We start from the raw sequence: 16,679 nt of genomic DNA on the forward strand, positions 1-16,679 counted from the left end.
GTTCAAGAAATTAGGAAATAGTAATAATAGATAAGTGCGAATACAAATAGTTGCCAAACCACAAATTTCACTGATCATCATCATTCTAAGGAGAGATGGAGTCAAAATGTATATTTTTAAATGAATATGCACAACCTGAGAGATAAATCTAATAGCAGATTTCAGAAAAATCAGGAAGTGCGCCAAGTGCCTATTATTAAATAAAGGAAGGTGTAATTTTTTTTAAAAATTTCCAGTCAAGCTAGTGGCTGTAATTAACCTAACAGCTCAAATGCGTGACCAGAGAAATTAGAAATGTCTGGAAGCAAAACCAGTAACAAAGAGTTATTTAACACTCATTCTGCAACTTTACTGAATGCTTCCAAAAGCAATACTGTTTCCTGAGCTCCTAAAAGAACATTGGGTTTGAACATTTTGAGAATATAATTAGACATGCTTAGGAGGAAGAGGGGAAGGAAAAGACACAAGATCCCAACCGAATTTTCCCCATTCCCCCCACCCCCTCACCAGAGTTCTTCTGCACAACCGTGGAGGTCAACTGGACAGTAATTTTTGTGATTGATATTATCCAACTAACTGATTTTGTTATAAAACAAACAGCAGCAGATGCTGAAGATCTGAAACAAAAACAGGAACTGCTGGTGATACCCAGCAGGTCTGCCCACTTCAGAGGTTCAGATGAATGACCATCAGATTTAAAATATTAAGCTTGCTTTCTCCCTGCAGATGCTGCCAGACCTGCTGAGTTTTGCCAGCATTTTCTGTTTTTGTAACTCATTTTGTTTTTTTTGGAATGGAGGGAGTAGTGTTGCATGATCAAATTCTGAAATATTTTAAAATTTGGCAAAGAACAAAACTGACTGCAGGGCACCTTGAAGTACTAACTTCCAACTTAATTATGAATAATTCACAGCTATCACACTGAAACTACATTTGAAGTAAGTTTTTTTGTTACTGTGATTGATTACCATGATGCATGAAGCCATTATTACACAGTCCCACGCCAAGTGTGACCGCTTCCTCTCTGGTCTGGCAGTCGCCCTAGCAACAAAAAGACATTTTTACACCTAAAAAGAGATTTCCTTTCAAAAACAACTGCTTGTGATTGCAAGTCTAAATTTAGAAGGTGCTCTTTGTTACAAACAATAATCTCAATGAAAATGGCAAGAGTCTCCATTGATATTTTCAAAATAGCAAATCTCAAGCTATGAATACTCACAAAGGAAGCTAGGACAACAAAGAACATGTCTGGAGACAATTATCTAAAGTTCACTTACAACCATAGTATCAGCCATAAACAAATGACTTCAGATAAAACAGCTGACTTACATTTTGGTTTCTGATGCAAGGGTTATTTTTAAAGTAGACACCAAGTTTTACAGAAGTACCACAAGCAGCCCTTATTGGAACATGAAGTCAATATCTTATCAGTAAATAGTTCAAAAAAAGATACACAGACTATTTGGAGGATGTTATCAGCATCTATTCCCTGAAGTCATCAGAAATTCATTGAAAACTAAAACAGGGCACAAATATCGCATTTGGCTATTGTTAACATTGGTCACCACATGTAAAAGGATAATTCATGTTTTTGACAACATCAAGTTAGAAAAAGCGGAGACAGTTCTCGATTTTTTCTTTCATACTTTATCCCTTCAAATGTCATGACAGAACTGGAGTGCAGTTAAAATATTGGACTGCAATTGAAAGCACTGCTCCCCAGATGTGCAATGATTACTAATGTTCTAAATTTTTTGTAAAAAGCAGCTTGAAGTATATTGGGACTCGACAATGTGGTAGTCATTTGATTTATCACTGAAATACCTATGACACAGCAAAAACTCCCTGTATGTATGCTTTTATATTAACAACAGTGTGTGCTAAGTTATCTTAAGTGAGGTAAGAGTCACTAACATTTAAAATGCTGGTAGGTACACAAGTACCTCTGCAAACTGCAGAAAAACGTAATAAAAGCTGTACCGTAAGTCAACCAAACTCAGACTTTTCTGAGAGGTCAGGCTCATAATAATTTCCAGATTTCAGTCATGCTGTCTCGGAGAGGTTACTAGCCAAAAATGAAAAGGGGTAAATGTGAAAAGTTTACCCTGGCCTCTCGTGATGACAGGAATGGATCTGCATTGCCTGAAAGTTGGAAGTGACTACTGCCCATCTCACTGCTGAAGAATGTACAGTGGAAGAAGTGGCAAAGGCAAAAAAAATATTTGCAACCAACTGGTTACAAAGGGTTGCCAGGTCCTGTGGGATCAAACTGATAGCAAATTAAATTAATATATGCACTCAACACTTGTGATCCACCACGATCAGCATCCAGTGGTGCAGAATCAAATCTGTAAAGACACTCAATGAGTGCTGCATTCCTTTGGCTTTCAGAATACAATAATTTGCAGGGTATAATTCTACAAAGTTGTAAGCGATCATGATTCTAGAAAAAATGCAAGAAATTAAAAAATATTTTATCTATGAATTTTACTGGAGGCAACTTTCTTACAATTATAAGTTTTTCAAGACAACTCATCCTCAACAACTCCAACACCCCATATATTGTCAAAACACTCCAGTGTGTGTCAAGCTGTTCACAACTGGCAATTTAGGGGGGATAAATGCAAATTCCAAAGCCAACTTCTAAAACTACAAACACATAATGTGACATCTAGAACTTTGCTGAACAATCTCTCAACAGTCTATGGCATCAAGGAATGAGATTTTAGTATTAAAAAAGAAACAACGAAGATGAACTAAAATTAAGAACAAAGAATTAGGGGAAGAGAAGGACTGGATTAAAAAGAGAAAAAGGAAAAGAAAAAACCCAAAAATTATGGGCTAAGATTCCCTGGTTTCAACTGTTCTCCTTGGGCAACGGTTGTGCCATTAAACTTGTTGTTGTATAGCTTTCCCAGTACGCACTAGTTAAGTTTCACACCTTACTGTAAACGTGAGCTTGTGTCTCATTATTTAACAGCGACAGTGTGCCAAAATGCGAGTCTTTATGGATTACAATCTGAATTATTTTATTGTGCACAATACTTCAGTCACCAGCATGCTGAAATGGGACAAGAAATAAACAATAAACAGATTGGAACAGCATATCTACCCTGTCATCTCTCAAGTATTCCTGACCTGCATTAGCAGCCAATCGATCAACTTGCTTGCTGGCACCACAGACTTGTAGGTTTTCAGGTGATGATCTCGGTCTCTGTATTTAATGCAAAACATGATTTTTCATACATTAGTACAGGCATTTTGTTCACCAGTGTTAACTAATAAGTTTTCCTTTAAATTGAAAAGAAATTGACATGCTTTAACTATTAATGCACTTGAAATTGTTTGCAAGATCCAAAACTTCACATGTTTCAACACACAAGAAATTACAAGTTATTGAATTAATACCAAACAGCAAGTTTTAAATCTGTTAGAAATCACAGTACAAAATGTGCTGATATGTCAACAGAAAAGTCAAATAAAGTAGAGATATAAAAGTTTTATTTCTTCAAGGCTCCAATTTTCAGTTAATACTCTATTCCTACAATCATTTGACTTAGATCCAATATGAAAATTAAATTTTGGAAATTCAAATAACGTGATCAAAAACAGCTGCCATTTTTCATTAAAACTTCAGGGAACGAAAAGTGTCAAATGTATTTGAAGAAAACATATTTAGAGAATTCATGCCAATGATAACATCTTTTCGGCATCATTAAACTCTGCGTTTATATATTATGGAGTAACGTTTATTTCCCTTGCTAATGAAATAAAACTATTGAACAACACGTGGAGGTAACATGGCAAAAGGAACAGTGAAACCTCCTGTTACTAAACTATAGATCCTGCTTAATGAAAGGGCATTACCAAATGAAAAGTTTGAGTATGACACACAACTACTTTCACCTTTGAATTTGTCATGTAATTTGCACAATCAACAGTGCTATAGTTCAGCATATGTAGGCTTTAATCTCTTAAACATGGAACATAGCTGATTTAGTTTCATTTATCAGTGTCTTCTGTTGGCCCCTAATTCACAAAACTGTACTTTTGAGAAAATCATTGTTTAATTCATAGAAAACCTATTCATGTCATTGCAATAGTGTATTTTTGACATCCCATGCTTATAAAGAAACAAAACAATTCATAAGAGAAAATACTTTGCCAAATTGGATGAAAGTTGATTATGTAGGAGCTTCAGGAGCAAGTTCAGTTTTTTATGAATTGCAAAAAGGATAACACACTTGGGTGATACAGTCAAAATCATAAAGGCTGCTAACAGTCAGTATTTTAATTACATTTGGAATTTGGAGAAATTATCAAGTGCATTGATAAATAATGAGGAGAATGTGAGGACTGCAGATGCTGGAGATCAGAGCTGAAAATGTGTTGCTGGAAAAGCGCAGCAGGTCAGGCACCATCCAAGGAGCAGGAGAATCGATATTTCGGGCATTAGCCCTTCTTCAGGAATGAGGCATTCCTGAAGAAGGGCTAATGCCCGAAACGTCGATTCTCCTGCTCCTTGGATGGTGCCTGACCTGCTGCGCTTTTCCAGCAACACATTTTTCTGCACTGATAAATACCAATGCACTAAATTCTACTCAAATAAATGCTCCATTACATCAAGACATTTTCAAGTTTCACCTTCATGCACAAGTATAACGCACAGATGAAAAGAAATTCACCCAATTTTGAAACGTCTTTAAACACCAAAACAAGACTGAAATTGGAAAGTTAATCAATCATACACAATGATAAAAGCAAGTGTTGAGGATGCTGAAAATGTGAAATAAAATACAATGATATCTTAGAAAATACAATAATATCATTTAAAATAGAGGCTGTTATTTTCTTTCACTCCATGACTGATAGATGTTCATGAAGTCAAAACAATATCACTGGAAAAGAGTTACAACTTACTTGACCACAGGAGTGAAGAGGCAATGTAATCGACAGTACAACCTTACACCCTGCCAAGAAAAGTGTAATATCATTGATACGCAAAATTAATGCATGCTTCCCTGAGTAATATTCAGAAATGTTATTACTCTCTATCCAATGTTTGCCAAATGGAATTATTTTACAAGTTCCTGCAACACACAATGCAATTGCCACAAGCTAAGAAAGTCAATTCAACTAGAGTGAATCCACAGTAAAAGAGCAATACCTTCGACATGATATCTTCCATCTCACTTCGAGGTTTATAGGTTCCATCGTCATACCGAAACCTGTAGAGTACCATCTCATTTTTGAAATGGTGTTTGTCGGAAACTGAAAAATAGAAATGTCCATGAGGAATCAAAGTAAGAGCTGCGTAAAGACTTGTAATATAAACTACTTTAAAAGTGGAATACTAACGTATTAACGACATGAATTTCTTGAAACAACAGTTAAACTCTGCTGCTACATTTTAAGAATTCACAAAAATATAAACTAAGTTCCTAATGGGGCCAAGTGTGAGGTGGCCCATTTCAATAGGAAGGACAAGGAGGTTGTGAACTTCTTGGATAATAGGAATCTAAATGGGTAAATGAGAAAAGGGATCTCAAAGTGCATATGCATGAATGACTGATTAATAAGGACATTAAAAAGCATACAAAGCACTGAGGTTCATTCCAGAGGGATAGAACTGAAAAGCAGTAATTTTATTAAACTTGTACAGAACCATGGTTATGCCACACTAGATCCTGAGTGGGTGAGGTCGAATAAGGGTTAAGGAGGTGAGCAGGTCCAATCAAGTTGGGCTAGAGAAAGTTAGGGAAATGGGAGGGAGCAGTCAGATATGATCTCCCAGCTTTTAAATTGTTTAACATCTCCTGGGTTAACTATCCAAGCAATCTTCACAAATCATCCCATGTCTCCAACTTCAGTTCAGAGTCAGACACACTTGCAGAGGGTCACAGAGGCAGGGAAATTGCTATCTGCAGACGAGAAGATTTGGGCCAATGTTTCATCACCAGTGATTGAACTTGGCTTGATTTGAGGCACCTCTGCCTCAGCAAAGGACAAATTAAATAGGTCTGCCTTAGCTTCAATAGCCTAAGCACTGAAAGGAAGGAGATAGAGTGAGTACATACTGCAATGAATATGTACAGCTTTGAGATAGACATATGAACAGATGAACAAGCATAAGAACTGGGGCATTTGGCTGATATCATTGGAGCATCAACTTCACTTTTCAGTCTACCCTTTTACTCCCTTGTCAATCAAGAGACCATCTAACACAGCCATAAAAATATTCAACAGCCCTGTGTTCACACCCTCTCTGGCAAAGAGAAATTCACAGGTTAACAACCTCTTGAGAACAACAGCATTATCATCAGTCTTAAATAGGAAACATGGCCAAAAGGCAATAACAGCTTATCACCAGATCAGATGCTATTTTACCAGCTGCAGATTTTTTTTTACAAAGACATGTATGAGGAGCAGGAATAAATAATTCAGCTCCTGATCTGCGTCACTATTCAATAAGATCTTCGTTGATCTGATTGCAACCTTCAACCTGCATTCTTGCGAACCCAGATAACATTTCATCTTCTTAACAAGAATTTGCCTCTGCCTTAAAAATATTCATTGACTCTGCACATTTTCAGGAAGAGAGTTCTAAAGACGCTCAGAAAGAGAACAACCTAACCTTGACTTTAAATTTAAATTTTTAGGAAATCAAATTGCAGAAAATAATCAGGAACTCAATTCCTTCATCAATTCCTCAAAAGTTATAATTTTGACTTCATTTTTATTCCATTATATCATTGAGAGAGTTGGTATTCTGCTCGAATTACATCATTTCCTTTGCCTTCTTGGTTTAAACATCAAGTTGTCATTTTCTCAAGTTTTGTCTAAGCGACCCCCCGCCCCAACAACTTAATAAATTTTTTTAACAACCTATAATTGTAGTCCCCTTCCCTACTGCTAAATAAATTTGAAATCTGAACAGGGAGTTATGTAGTACTGTAGAATATTTTTGAATCAATCAGGGCTATCAATAGCAAGAGATATGTAATTCTAAATTCCAGACTGTCGTGGAGAATATTTAGCTCTCAAATTATTTTTCAACCCTATATCCAAGGTGTTAGTATGGTCTGAGCTGGATCAATAATGCCCTGTTCTATTACATTGTATGGCTTTTTACAGGAGTATAAGCAACTGTTTATGCACTCTAGGCAATCACTAGATACAGGCTTGACGATCTGTATTCCTCAAAGAGTCTGCACTGTTCACATCAGTTAAAAAACATCAACTTCAGTGACAAGCAAAGACATAACATGGACTCTAACTCTTAACTTGAAGTCAATGCAAAGTAAAATTGGGCATTGTGTACAAATATGATCAACAGACACAGCCAACATCCCATCATTTGGATTAGGTTAAAACTGCAAGGCACATGTGTGACCCTGCATTAAATGCATTTGTCTACATAAGCATTGGGAGGTGAAGAAAAATGTACTCATGACACTGTTCAAGGCGTGTATGTTCACAAATAGTACTGTGCATGATTCTGCACTATGAAAAGATATTCAACAGACATTGCATTTTGCTGAGACTGAAAAAAGCATTCCATTTTCTGATGAAAGTGCAATTTCTGTGTGATTTATAACAAGCAAGTCTGACAACTGGAGTTAATAAGCTTCCCCTTTAAGTGAAGCTGTATTCAGTCAGTGCCAGTACATTTGTCCAGTTCATTTGAGATGGATAATTTCAAGGCACATCATTAACAGCTGCCTCGGACGTAGATGAATACAACAGCTTTCCTTTGCAATGCATTTTAAATATTTTCATGAATTGACTCACCATGATGAATGATGCCATTCTCAAGCAAGGCTTGACCCAGATTCACGCCTTCCTCAGCTTTACTGATCTCTCCTATGTCCATCAGCCAGGAAACAAACTCACTGGAAAACAAAATCATACAGTGCCAAATATTTCATACAATTAACATAAAACATAGGCAAGTAGTTATCTCCAGTGCATGTGAATGACATAAGTATGCTTATATGCACATTTTTAGTATATAGCAAAACAAAACTCCATTTTGAATGTTGACAGATATGATCTGATAAAAAGTGTACAATTTATAGACACCTCAATGTATTAAATAGATTACAAACGGTTCATAAATAAAAAGTTAGTCTAAACAACTCAAAAACCAATCTTAATTGATGTTTTAGACAAAACTTGCACAATAAGTTTGGTTTTGTAAATGCCCTCAATCAATAGGTGAGTTACTGTAATTATAACTTTTTTTTAAAGCTGCAAGTTCCTTTCTGAGAGCTAGCTGTCAGCTAAAGTACATAAACGCAAGAGTTCCTTTGGCACAATTCATAAGTTCTGACAAGTGCCTAATTCTTAAACAGTTGAGGCTTTTTTTATATTGAATTTGGTCCAGAGCCAGACAAGGTTCTTTCAGAAGGCAGAAACAAAATTTCACTTTTCATTCATTCAAATATCATCTTTCTATGCACAGGAGGAAATACCTCATGGTGACTGCAAAACACATCCAAATGAAGTACAAAGGAAAAACATTTCACAATTTGAAACATATTCAATGATAAATGAAATATACCTGTTAACATTACATTTCAGGTTCATCTGACTGCACAAGGTGATATAGGCCAAATTGAGACATCCAAGCAGAAAACTGTTTACCTTCAACAGTTGTAATGCAAAGGACAATGCCATTAAAGTAATGAGTGAAAATCAGCTGACATTTTCATTATTGGAGGAGGAAATAAAGTACAGTATCTGAAGCAAACAGGGAAATCTGTATTCATCTACAGAAGGAGGAATTGAAAGCTGACACGAAGACTTTCATCTCCATTCTTTTTGCGGCCTTAATTCAGTTCAAGATAATGAGAAACTTCTTCAGCCAGACAGTGGTGAATCTATGGAATTTACTGCCACAGAAGGCTGTGGAGGCCAAGTCATTGAGTATATTTAAGACTAAGATAGATAGGTTCTTGAGTACCAAGGGGTCTAAGGGTTATGGGAGAAAGCGGGAGAATGGGGTTGAGAAACCTATCAGCCATGATTGAATGGCGGAGCAGACTCAACAGGCTGAATGGCCTAATTTCTACTCCTATGCCTCAGGGTCGATGGTCTTTGGATACAGGAGCATCGAATATTGAAATGTTTAACTTACTTTAGCACAGTTGGTCACTTCACTCTTTATACAAACATTCACAATTGAAATTCAAAGCTAATTATTTCAAAAGCATGAGCAATAATTTATAATTAACAGCAGAAAACATGAAAGAGTTATTCTCTGAAAAACTAATTAAGGTTCTCACAAAATCATTGCTGCTGCAGTTCTGAGCATGTCTTTCAGTCAGGCTACGAACTGAAATTCAATAGCAACAGTGATTAAGCACCAGAGATTACCCTTCATGCTTTGAATTTAATACCACTGACAAGAAACCCAACCATGCAACATGGTGCAGATATGGAGAAAAAAACACATCTCATGGAATACATTCAATCAGGATACACATAAAGTTTAAGTTACTATGTAAACACAGTTTACCACAGCACAAACTTTCCCAACAATTTAAAGTTCAATATGGTATGACCTGGATAAACATACAGCTAACCAAGGTAACACGCAGTCTGTGAGTGCTGCAAAGTATTAAATAAGACCAGAAAGCATTCACTTGTTTTCATTGTGATTTTCAAAACCATGCAATGGAAAATATCTGGTTTTGTTAAATCATGCAATTTGTATTCAGTGCCAGTTTAGACAAAAATTATTAATTGTTTTAGCTTAAATAGTAGATAGCAATGTCTTTGCAATTAGAGCCCATCAAATTATATCTGATTTGGCAAACCAAAATGAAGTCAACAGGAAATCAAGTGTATCATCTTTCAAGCTACATGAATAGGACAAGAAGATTGATGCTGCCTTACTTGCCAAAAAAGCACTTTGGGACAACAGACAGTTTTCTCCTCCGGTCCTTTATGAGGTTTCCTTTCTTGCTCATCATCATGTGATAGAGCTTCTCTCCCTTCTCAGAGATCATGACATATGCATCACGCTCCATGCCCAACTTCAGACCTAGAAATCAAAGGTTAGAGAACATCACACGACTGATTCATAGAACATTCTTGGCAGTGAAGTAGTTCACTCCATTTATTGTTGAAAAATGTGAAATAAATTGAGTGTTCTATTTGGATTCTTTAAACCTTTGAATACAAATGAACATTTCTTTTAAATTACAGCTTCCAGTTCCATTTTATGTAATCACTGCACGTCAACACAGATCAGAACAATCCGCCTCATCAAGCACTGATGTGAAGGCACAAGTAGATTAAATGTAGGGTAAAGTTCCCTTCACAAATTCAACATTGTGCCAGCACCTACCTCCTAAGAATAAACTGCACAATGGGAATGTAATTATGTTTCAAAGGTTCTATTGCATTCAGTGGCTTGAAACAAAATCAAGTCCAGACAGTTTCCCTTCATCATTCAGCACTCCAAGTTATGGAATACAGACATTTCCTCTGACTCAAAATAGTATCCATGCTGAAGCATATGGATAATTGGTAGAAAGATAGTGCAGGTGGAAAGAGATGAGAGGAGTTAGCTTTAGTACTAAAATTGCTCATTAGGACCTGATTTATCATGAGTCAATGAGCAAGCATGGTAAGTGGAACTGAACCTCAATGTCCATAACAAAGTCACAACACAAAACAAATTACCCTCTCTTGGTTTGCTCCTCATGCTGAAAACCTAGGTGAACCAATACGGCTCACAAAAAGTAAGAAAATTGAGAATTAAAACTAAAAGTTGCTGGAAAACCTTAATCTGCAAGCCAAGAATGAAGTTACACTCAACCAGTGAGACGATAACAATGCTACAGTCCAACACCTTCACCCACTGCTCAGGTATCCAGTCAGGCTCTTGTGGAACTGTGAATACTTGTAAAGTTGCATGGCTCAAAAATGGAACTGAGAGGAATAGGGCCATCCGTGTAAGCATTAGAGAAGCATAATCAGCTAAAAGAGAAAATGATACAGCCAAAGTATGGGATCTTAGGAGGGGTATCCCACAGCTTAGACAGAGGTAGGCTTTAAAAGTGGCTTAAAAGGAGGGAGAAGTAAAGAGATAGTGGGGAAATCCTTGTTCTACAAAAACCAATATTGCATTGCCACGTCCTAATGGACTGCATAATTGAACCTTGTTAAATGCAGCAGTTTGTCAACACTAGCCGAATCAACCGGCCTGAACTCTGTCAACCTGCAATTAAGTTCTTTGGACTTAGGCTGGACTGAGGTCTGCTTCAATGGAGAAAAAGTGAGTATTTCCCATCAAGCATAAAGAAACTCTTACCAATTTCTCAGAAACATGAATCAGTGAAAGTTAGCAAGTAAGTGATAAGTTTTAAAATGTGTCAGGCATTCACCTGCTTGAAAAAATAAGCAAAACTATTAGAAATCTAACCGGATAGATATGAGTTCATCGCATAGTCTCTGGACTCGACATCAAGAGCCTCAGGTAATGCTCTGGACACCCAGTTTCGAATCCCACCACATCAGACAGAAGAATCGGATTTTTAAAATAATCTGCACTTGGAAGTCTAATGGTAACAAGGCAACCATTGTTGACTAGGAGAAAGTGAGGACTGCAGATGCTGGAGATCAGAGCTGAAAAATGTGTTGCTGGAAAAGCACAGCAGGTCAGGCAGCATCCAAGGAGCAGGAGAATCGACTTTTCGGGCATAAGCTTATGCTGCGCTTTTCTAGCAACACATTTTTCAGCTCTCAACCATTGTTGACTTTCAGAAGACCGCCAACGTATTCACTAATGTCCTTTAGGAAAGAAAGTTTGCTGTCCTTACCCTTTTCGGGCTCACATGTGACATACGGTAATGTAGGTCACTCCTAACTGCCTTCTGAAGTAGCTTTGCAAGCCATTTAGTTACAGCAAAACTTCTAAAATGTCTCAAAAAAAGGAATGAACCACCTGGCAGTGACCAAGCCATTAAAAACTAAATGGCCAACTCAGCCTTGGTGACTCTGGGAAGACCTCCTTATCCAATCTCACCTTATAACATACCAGACACTATCATCACCATCTCCAGGTATACCCTGTCCCACCAGCAGGACAAACCCAGCAGAGGTAGTGGCACAGTGGTATGCAGGGAAGGAGTTTAGAATCACAGTATTGTTACGGTGTGGATGGAGTTCATTCAGCCAATCATAACTGTACTGGCTCTCTGAGCAATTTAGCTCAGTTTCACTCTCCTGCTGTTTCCCACTTATTTATATAGACTCAATCATTCAATGCCTTCTTGTATGCCTCAAATGACCCTGAAGAAGGGATCATGCCCGAAACATCAATTCTCCTGTTCCTTGGATGCTGCCTGACCTGCTGCACTTTTCTAGTAACACATTTTCAGCTCAAATGACCCTGTCTCCACCACAATTCCAGGCAGTGCATTCCTGACACTAATTACTTGCTGTGCAAAAAAGATCTCTTTTCTCAACATGCATTTATTTCTTTTACAAAATATTTTAAATTTGTACATTCTGATTTGCAATCATTTACCAGCAGTTGCAGTTCTTCCCTATCTACCCTGTCCAGACCGCAAGATTTTGAAAACTTCTATCAGATCCCCTGGTAGTTTTCTCCTCTCCTGGGAGAGCAACCCAACTTCTCCAAATTTTCTCATCTCTGGGACCATTCTTGCAAACCCTTTTTGTCCACGGTATCACATCCTTCTTATAGTGTGGCACTGAGGCCAGTACACAATGCTCTGGCTCAGCTTGCCTTTTATTAGGTAGCCAAACATTTGTCCATGCTAATTAACAATCCCCAACACTACGGGATCTTATTTGTAGTGAAGTACTGAATGCCATTTGAAAGTCCAAATATATTGTATTACCAGTTCCTCTTTATGTATTCTGCTTGTTACTTCTTCAAAGATCTATAATAAATTTATTAGATATTATTTTACCTTCATGAAACCAGGCTGACCCTATTTGATTATCTTATGTACTTCTAAACGCTCTGCTGCTATGCTAAAACTACTATACTCTGCTAAAGTTCCTTTTTAATAGACTCCCAACAATTTTTCAATTACAGATGTTAAGCTAACTGACCCATACTTATATGTTTATTGTCTCCCTTCCTTTTTGATAAGTGTTCCATTTGCAGTTTTCTTATCCTTTGGAATTTTTCCATAATCTAGGGTCGATTGGAAGATTATGACCAGTGCATCCACTATTTCTGTGGTGACTTACGTTTAACTTCAGCTGCTACCTGTCTGAGCACTCCAGCAACATGTCAGTGTCCTTTTGAATCTACACTGTCCTCCTAACAATATTCAAGTTTTGTAGTCCACAAAATTTGAAATTATCCCCTGCCAACCACTTATAAATATCAGGAAACGCAATGGTCTTAATACCTAACCTTAGGGAACTGCACTTCAAGATGGGACTCTTGGCTTTTCGCATTGTGGTTCGCCTGAAGGAATTGAACTGGCTACAAAATTGGTCAGATGACCTTCCAACGTGCCACATCACTCAGACTGAAAACACAAGAATCCTGCTGTTCCCTAGCCCCACCCATACCCCCACACAATGTACTTTGGATGTCAACTGTACAGCCTTCATAATATGGTAGCTGCAGTGCACCTTAAATATAAAGTGATGCTGAAATCATAAGTCTCAGTATTTGATTGGTACAACAAATGGAGATTCAGAAAATACCAGCATCTGAGCAAGACATGCACAAGGAAAACCATTCCCAAATAATCGACAACAATGTGATCAATTTAGTATGAAAGATCAAAGCAAAAGGGAACTAATTACAATGAAGTGAACTTTCGACAGTTCTCCACTGTTTTCATTTTCTTGACAATAGCAAACCCTTATAAATGCACAAACCTTGTGGCTGAACTCACTTGCTTCGATGGGGTCTGTCGTAGAAATAATATGTTACATTAATTTTCTGGAAATGCATGGAATTCAGTGGTTTCAGCGATGGATATAAATGTGTACACTGGGTACACTATGTTATAAAGTTACAAGTTGCAGCCACAGTCAATGAAGCTGGAATTTATTACAGCGGATGTTTATTTATGAACCAAGAGAGTCTTGAAAAGATTAACTCATTTCTCTTCTTGTCAACACAGTTCATGTGGAGAGGATACAGAACACATTTTTAATTGATTCTTTTAACACCAGGTACCTTAATTTGCTTGAAAACATAACAGACAGCGAGAGCATCGCTGGAGTGCCAATTTAGAATTATGTATGTAGTTTTTGTAAATCTCATGTACTTGACCATTTTCCTTTCACGATATTAAAATAATTACATTTTCTATTTGGCACCCAATTTTCAATCTTAGTGCAACAAAATCAGTTGCAGGATGGGATTTGTAATTCATAGGTACAAGGTAATTCTAAATGGGACACAGAACAGTTTAGCACAGGAACAAACCCTTCAGGTCACCATGTCTGTATGGACCACAATGCCATTCTAAACCAATCCCATCTGCTTGTACATGATACGTATCTCTCTCTTTCCTATCTGTTCATGTGTCTATCTAAATGCCTCATGCTATTGTTTCTGCTTCTACCACTTTCTCTGGCAACATTTTCCAGGCACCTACCACCCTCTGTGTAAAGAACTTGCCTTGCACATTTCCTTTAAACTTGCCCCCTCTCACCTTAAACCAATGTATTTGACATTTTCCACTCTGAATACCCATGCCTCTCAGAATTTTATATATTTCTATCAGGTTGCCCCTTAACCTCCAATACTTTAGTGAATACAATCCAAGTTTATCCAATCTCTCCTTATAGTTAACATACTCCAATGAAAGTAACATCTTGGTAAAACTCTACACCCTCTCCTTCCTATAGTGTGGCAACAAGAACTGCACACAATATTCCAATGTGGCCTAACTAAAGTGTTATTCAGCTACAACACAACTCGCCAACTTTCATACCAAATTCTCTGACCAATGACGATAAGCATGCCCTCTGCCTTCTTGACCATCTTACATACTTGTGTTGCCAATTTCAGAAAGTTATGGACTTGCATCCCAAGATCCCACTTTCGATGCAAGCTCCTCAGGGTCAGCTATTTACAGTTTCATTTCCTCTTGTACCTGACCTCCCAAAATGTATCATCTCACACTTGTATGAATTGAACTCCACCTGATATTTCTCTGCCCAACATCCACCTGATCTACATTCTGCTATCTCCTTTGACAACACCACCAATTTTCATGTGGTATGGACATTTCCATTTTATTCATTAAAAATTCTAATTTTATACAGATAAGTTTTTCATCAAGAGCAAAAAGAAATCATCTTCCACAGCCTAATCTTGACACGTAAATGTCAACATCATCTTAAAATGAATTCATAGGAATACCTGATTCAAATCTTCAGTAACTTCTTTTGTTGCATTTCGAGCAAGACAACAATTTGACCAGTTTTTCCTTGCTCTAAGGCTACTCTTGTTTAGGATGCTTAAGCTCTCAACCCAGGCTAGAGTAGACATAACATTAAGGTGCTAAATTCTACTTTGACCACTGACTACAAACAAATTTGCCAGATTAGATCTTCAGTTCTCAACTCTACTGAAGAATGATTCAGTGGAGGAAAGCAGCAGTGTAGTGCTTCTGTCACTGACCGAGTTGTTCAGAAACTCAGTATATGGGTTCAAGTCCCACGTTGGCAGAAGGTAAAATGTGAATTCTATAAAAGATGATCGAATGTTAAATGTAACAAGACGTTTTTGCAAGAAGCTGCTGTTCTGATTGGAAACCCATTTTTTTTCCTGCAGGTGCAAATGCCTGCATTGATTCACTCCATAGACATATGTGTTTCTCCCAATGCATTTATGTCAGACTCAAATAATTTGTCTTACAAATTTAATAACCGAGAACTTTATGTTCACCAATACCTGTTGATTGTTGTTAAAAATCCATTTCACGAAGAAAATCTGCTATCCTTTCCTGGAATAGCCTACATATGACTCCGGACCTTCAGCAATTTTGTTAATTCTCTGAACTGCCCACTAGATGATTAGGAATGTGCAATAAATACTGACTGAACCAGTGATGCCCACATCCCATGAATGAATAAAAAGAAATGTGTAATGATACCCGGACCACAAGAACAAATTTGCAAATTGCATTCAATTCGAAATGTCATTGTTTGGAACAGATTCTTTGACATGGGCCAGCAGACCATATGCAATCTACTTAAAATTGTCACTGAAGATAGTTGCAACAGTCAAAACAAAATCATTAACAGACTTCCTAACAAAAGACTATGGCCAAATATCTATTTAAACAGTATACATATGCAGTGCTTGCCAATGCTAACACCCTCTGCTCAAGTCATTTGCTTTTTGTTAGTAAAGTTTTGAGAGGCCTTTCTAGGTAAAATACAACTAATATCTCTTACTACTCCAACTTGAAGTTTTGAATAGATACAAAAGGAATGCCATCAGATTGGTCAAACATGCAATCACAACTTTAAGTAAACAACCACAAATATTGAAGCCAGTCCAACAAATAAAAGTACTTCAAAAATTAAAGCAAACTTGTAGAATGTAATACAATTGGGGAAAACATGCCAGTAAATTACTGTTATTTAGTTATTGGGGTGGCACGGTGGCACAGTGGTTAGCACTGCTGCCTCACAGCGCCAGAGACCCGGGTTCA

At 37.3% G+C, this 16,679-nt stretch overlaps 1 protein-coding gene across 1 annotated transcript in view; it reads right to left on the reverse strand.

Annotated features, from left to right (window-relative positions):
• The window catches only part of prex1 (phosphatidylinositol-3,4,5-trisphosphate-dependent Rac exchange factor 1), a 222,533-nt gene that overhangs the window by 82,776 nt on the left and 123,078 nt on the right, over positions 1-16,679 (reverse strand). Inside the window, exons 10-15 of the mRNA XM_043710358.1 lie at positions 9,901-10,048; positions 7,792-7,892; positions 5,168-5,271; positions 4,921-4,970; positions 3,139-3,214; positions 969-1,041 (exon numbers count right to left, since the gene is read on the reverse strand). Of these exons, the coding sequence (XP_043566293.1) occupies positions 969-1,041; positions 3,139-3,214; positions 4,921-4,970; positions 5,168-5,271; positions 7,792-7,892; positions 9,901-10,048 (552 nt within the window). The remainder of the gene's footprint in view (positions 1-968; positions 1,042-3,138; positions 3,215-4,920; positions 4,971-5,167; positions 5,272-7,791; positions 7,893-9,900; positions 10,049-16,679) is intronic.

Source organism: Chiloscyllium plagiosum, chromosome 20 (assembly GCF_004010195.1).
Source record: "Chiloscyllium plagiosum isolate BGI_BamShark_2017 chromosome 20, ASM401019v2, whole genome shotgun sequence".
NCBI lineage: Eukaryota > Metazoa > Chordata > Chondrichthyes > Orectolobiformes > Hemiscylliidae > Chiloscyllium > Chiloscyllium plagiosum.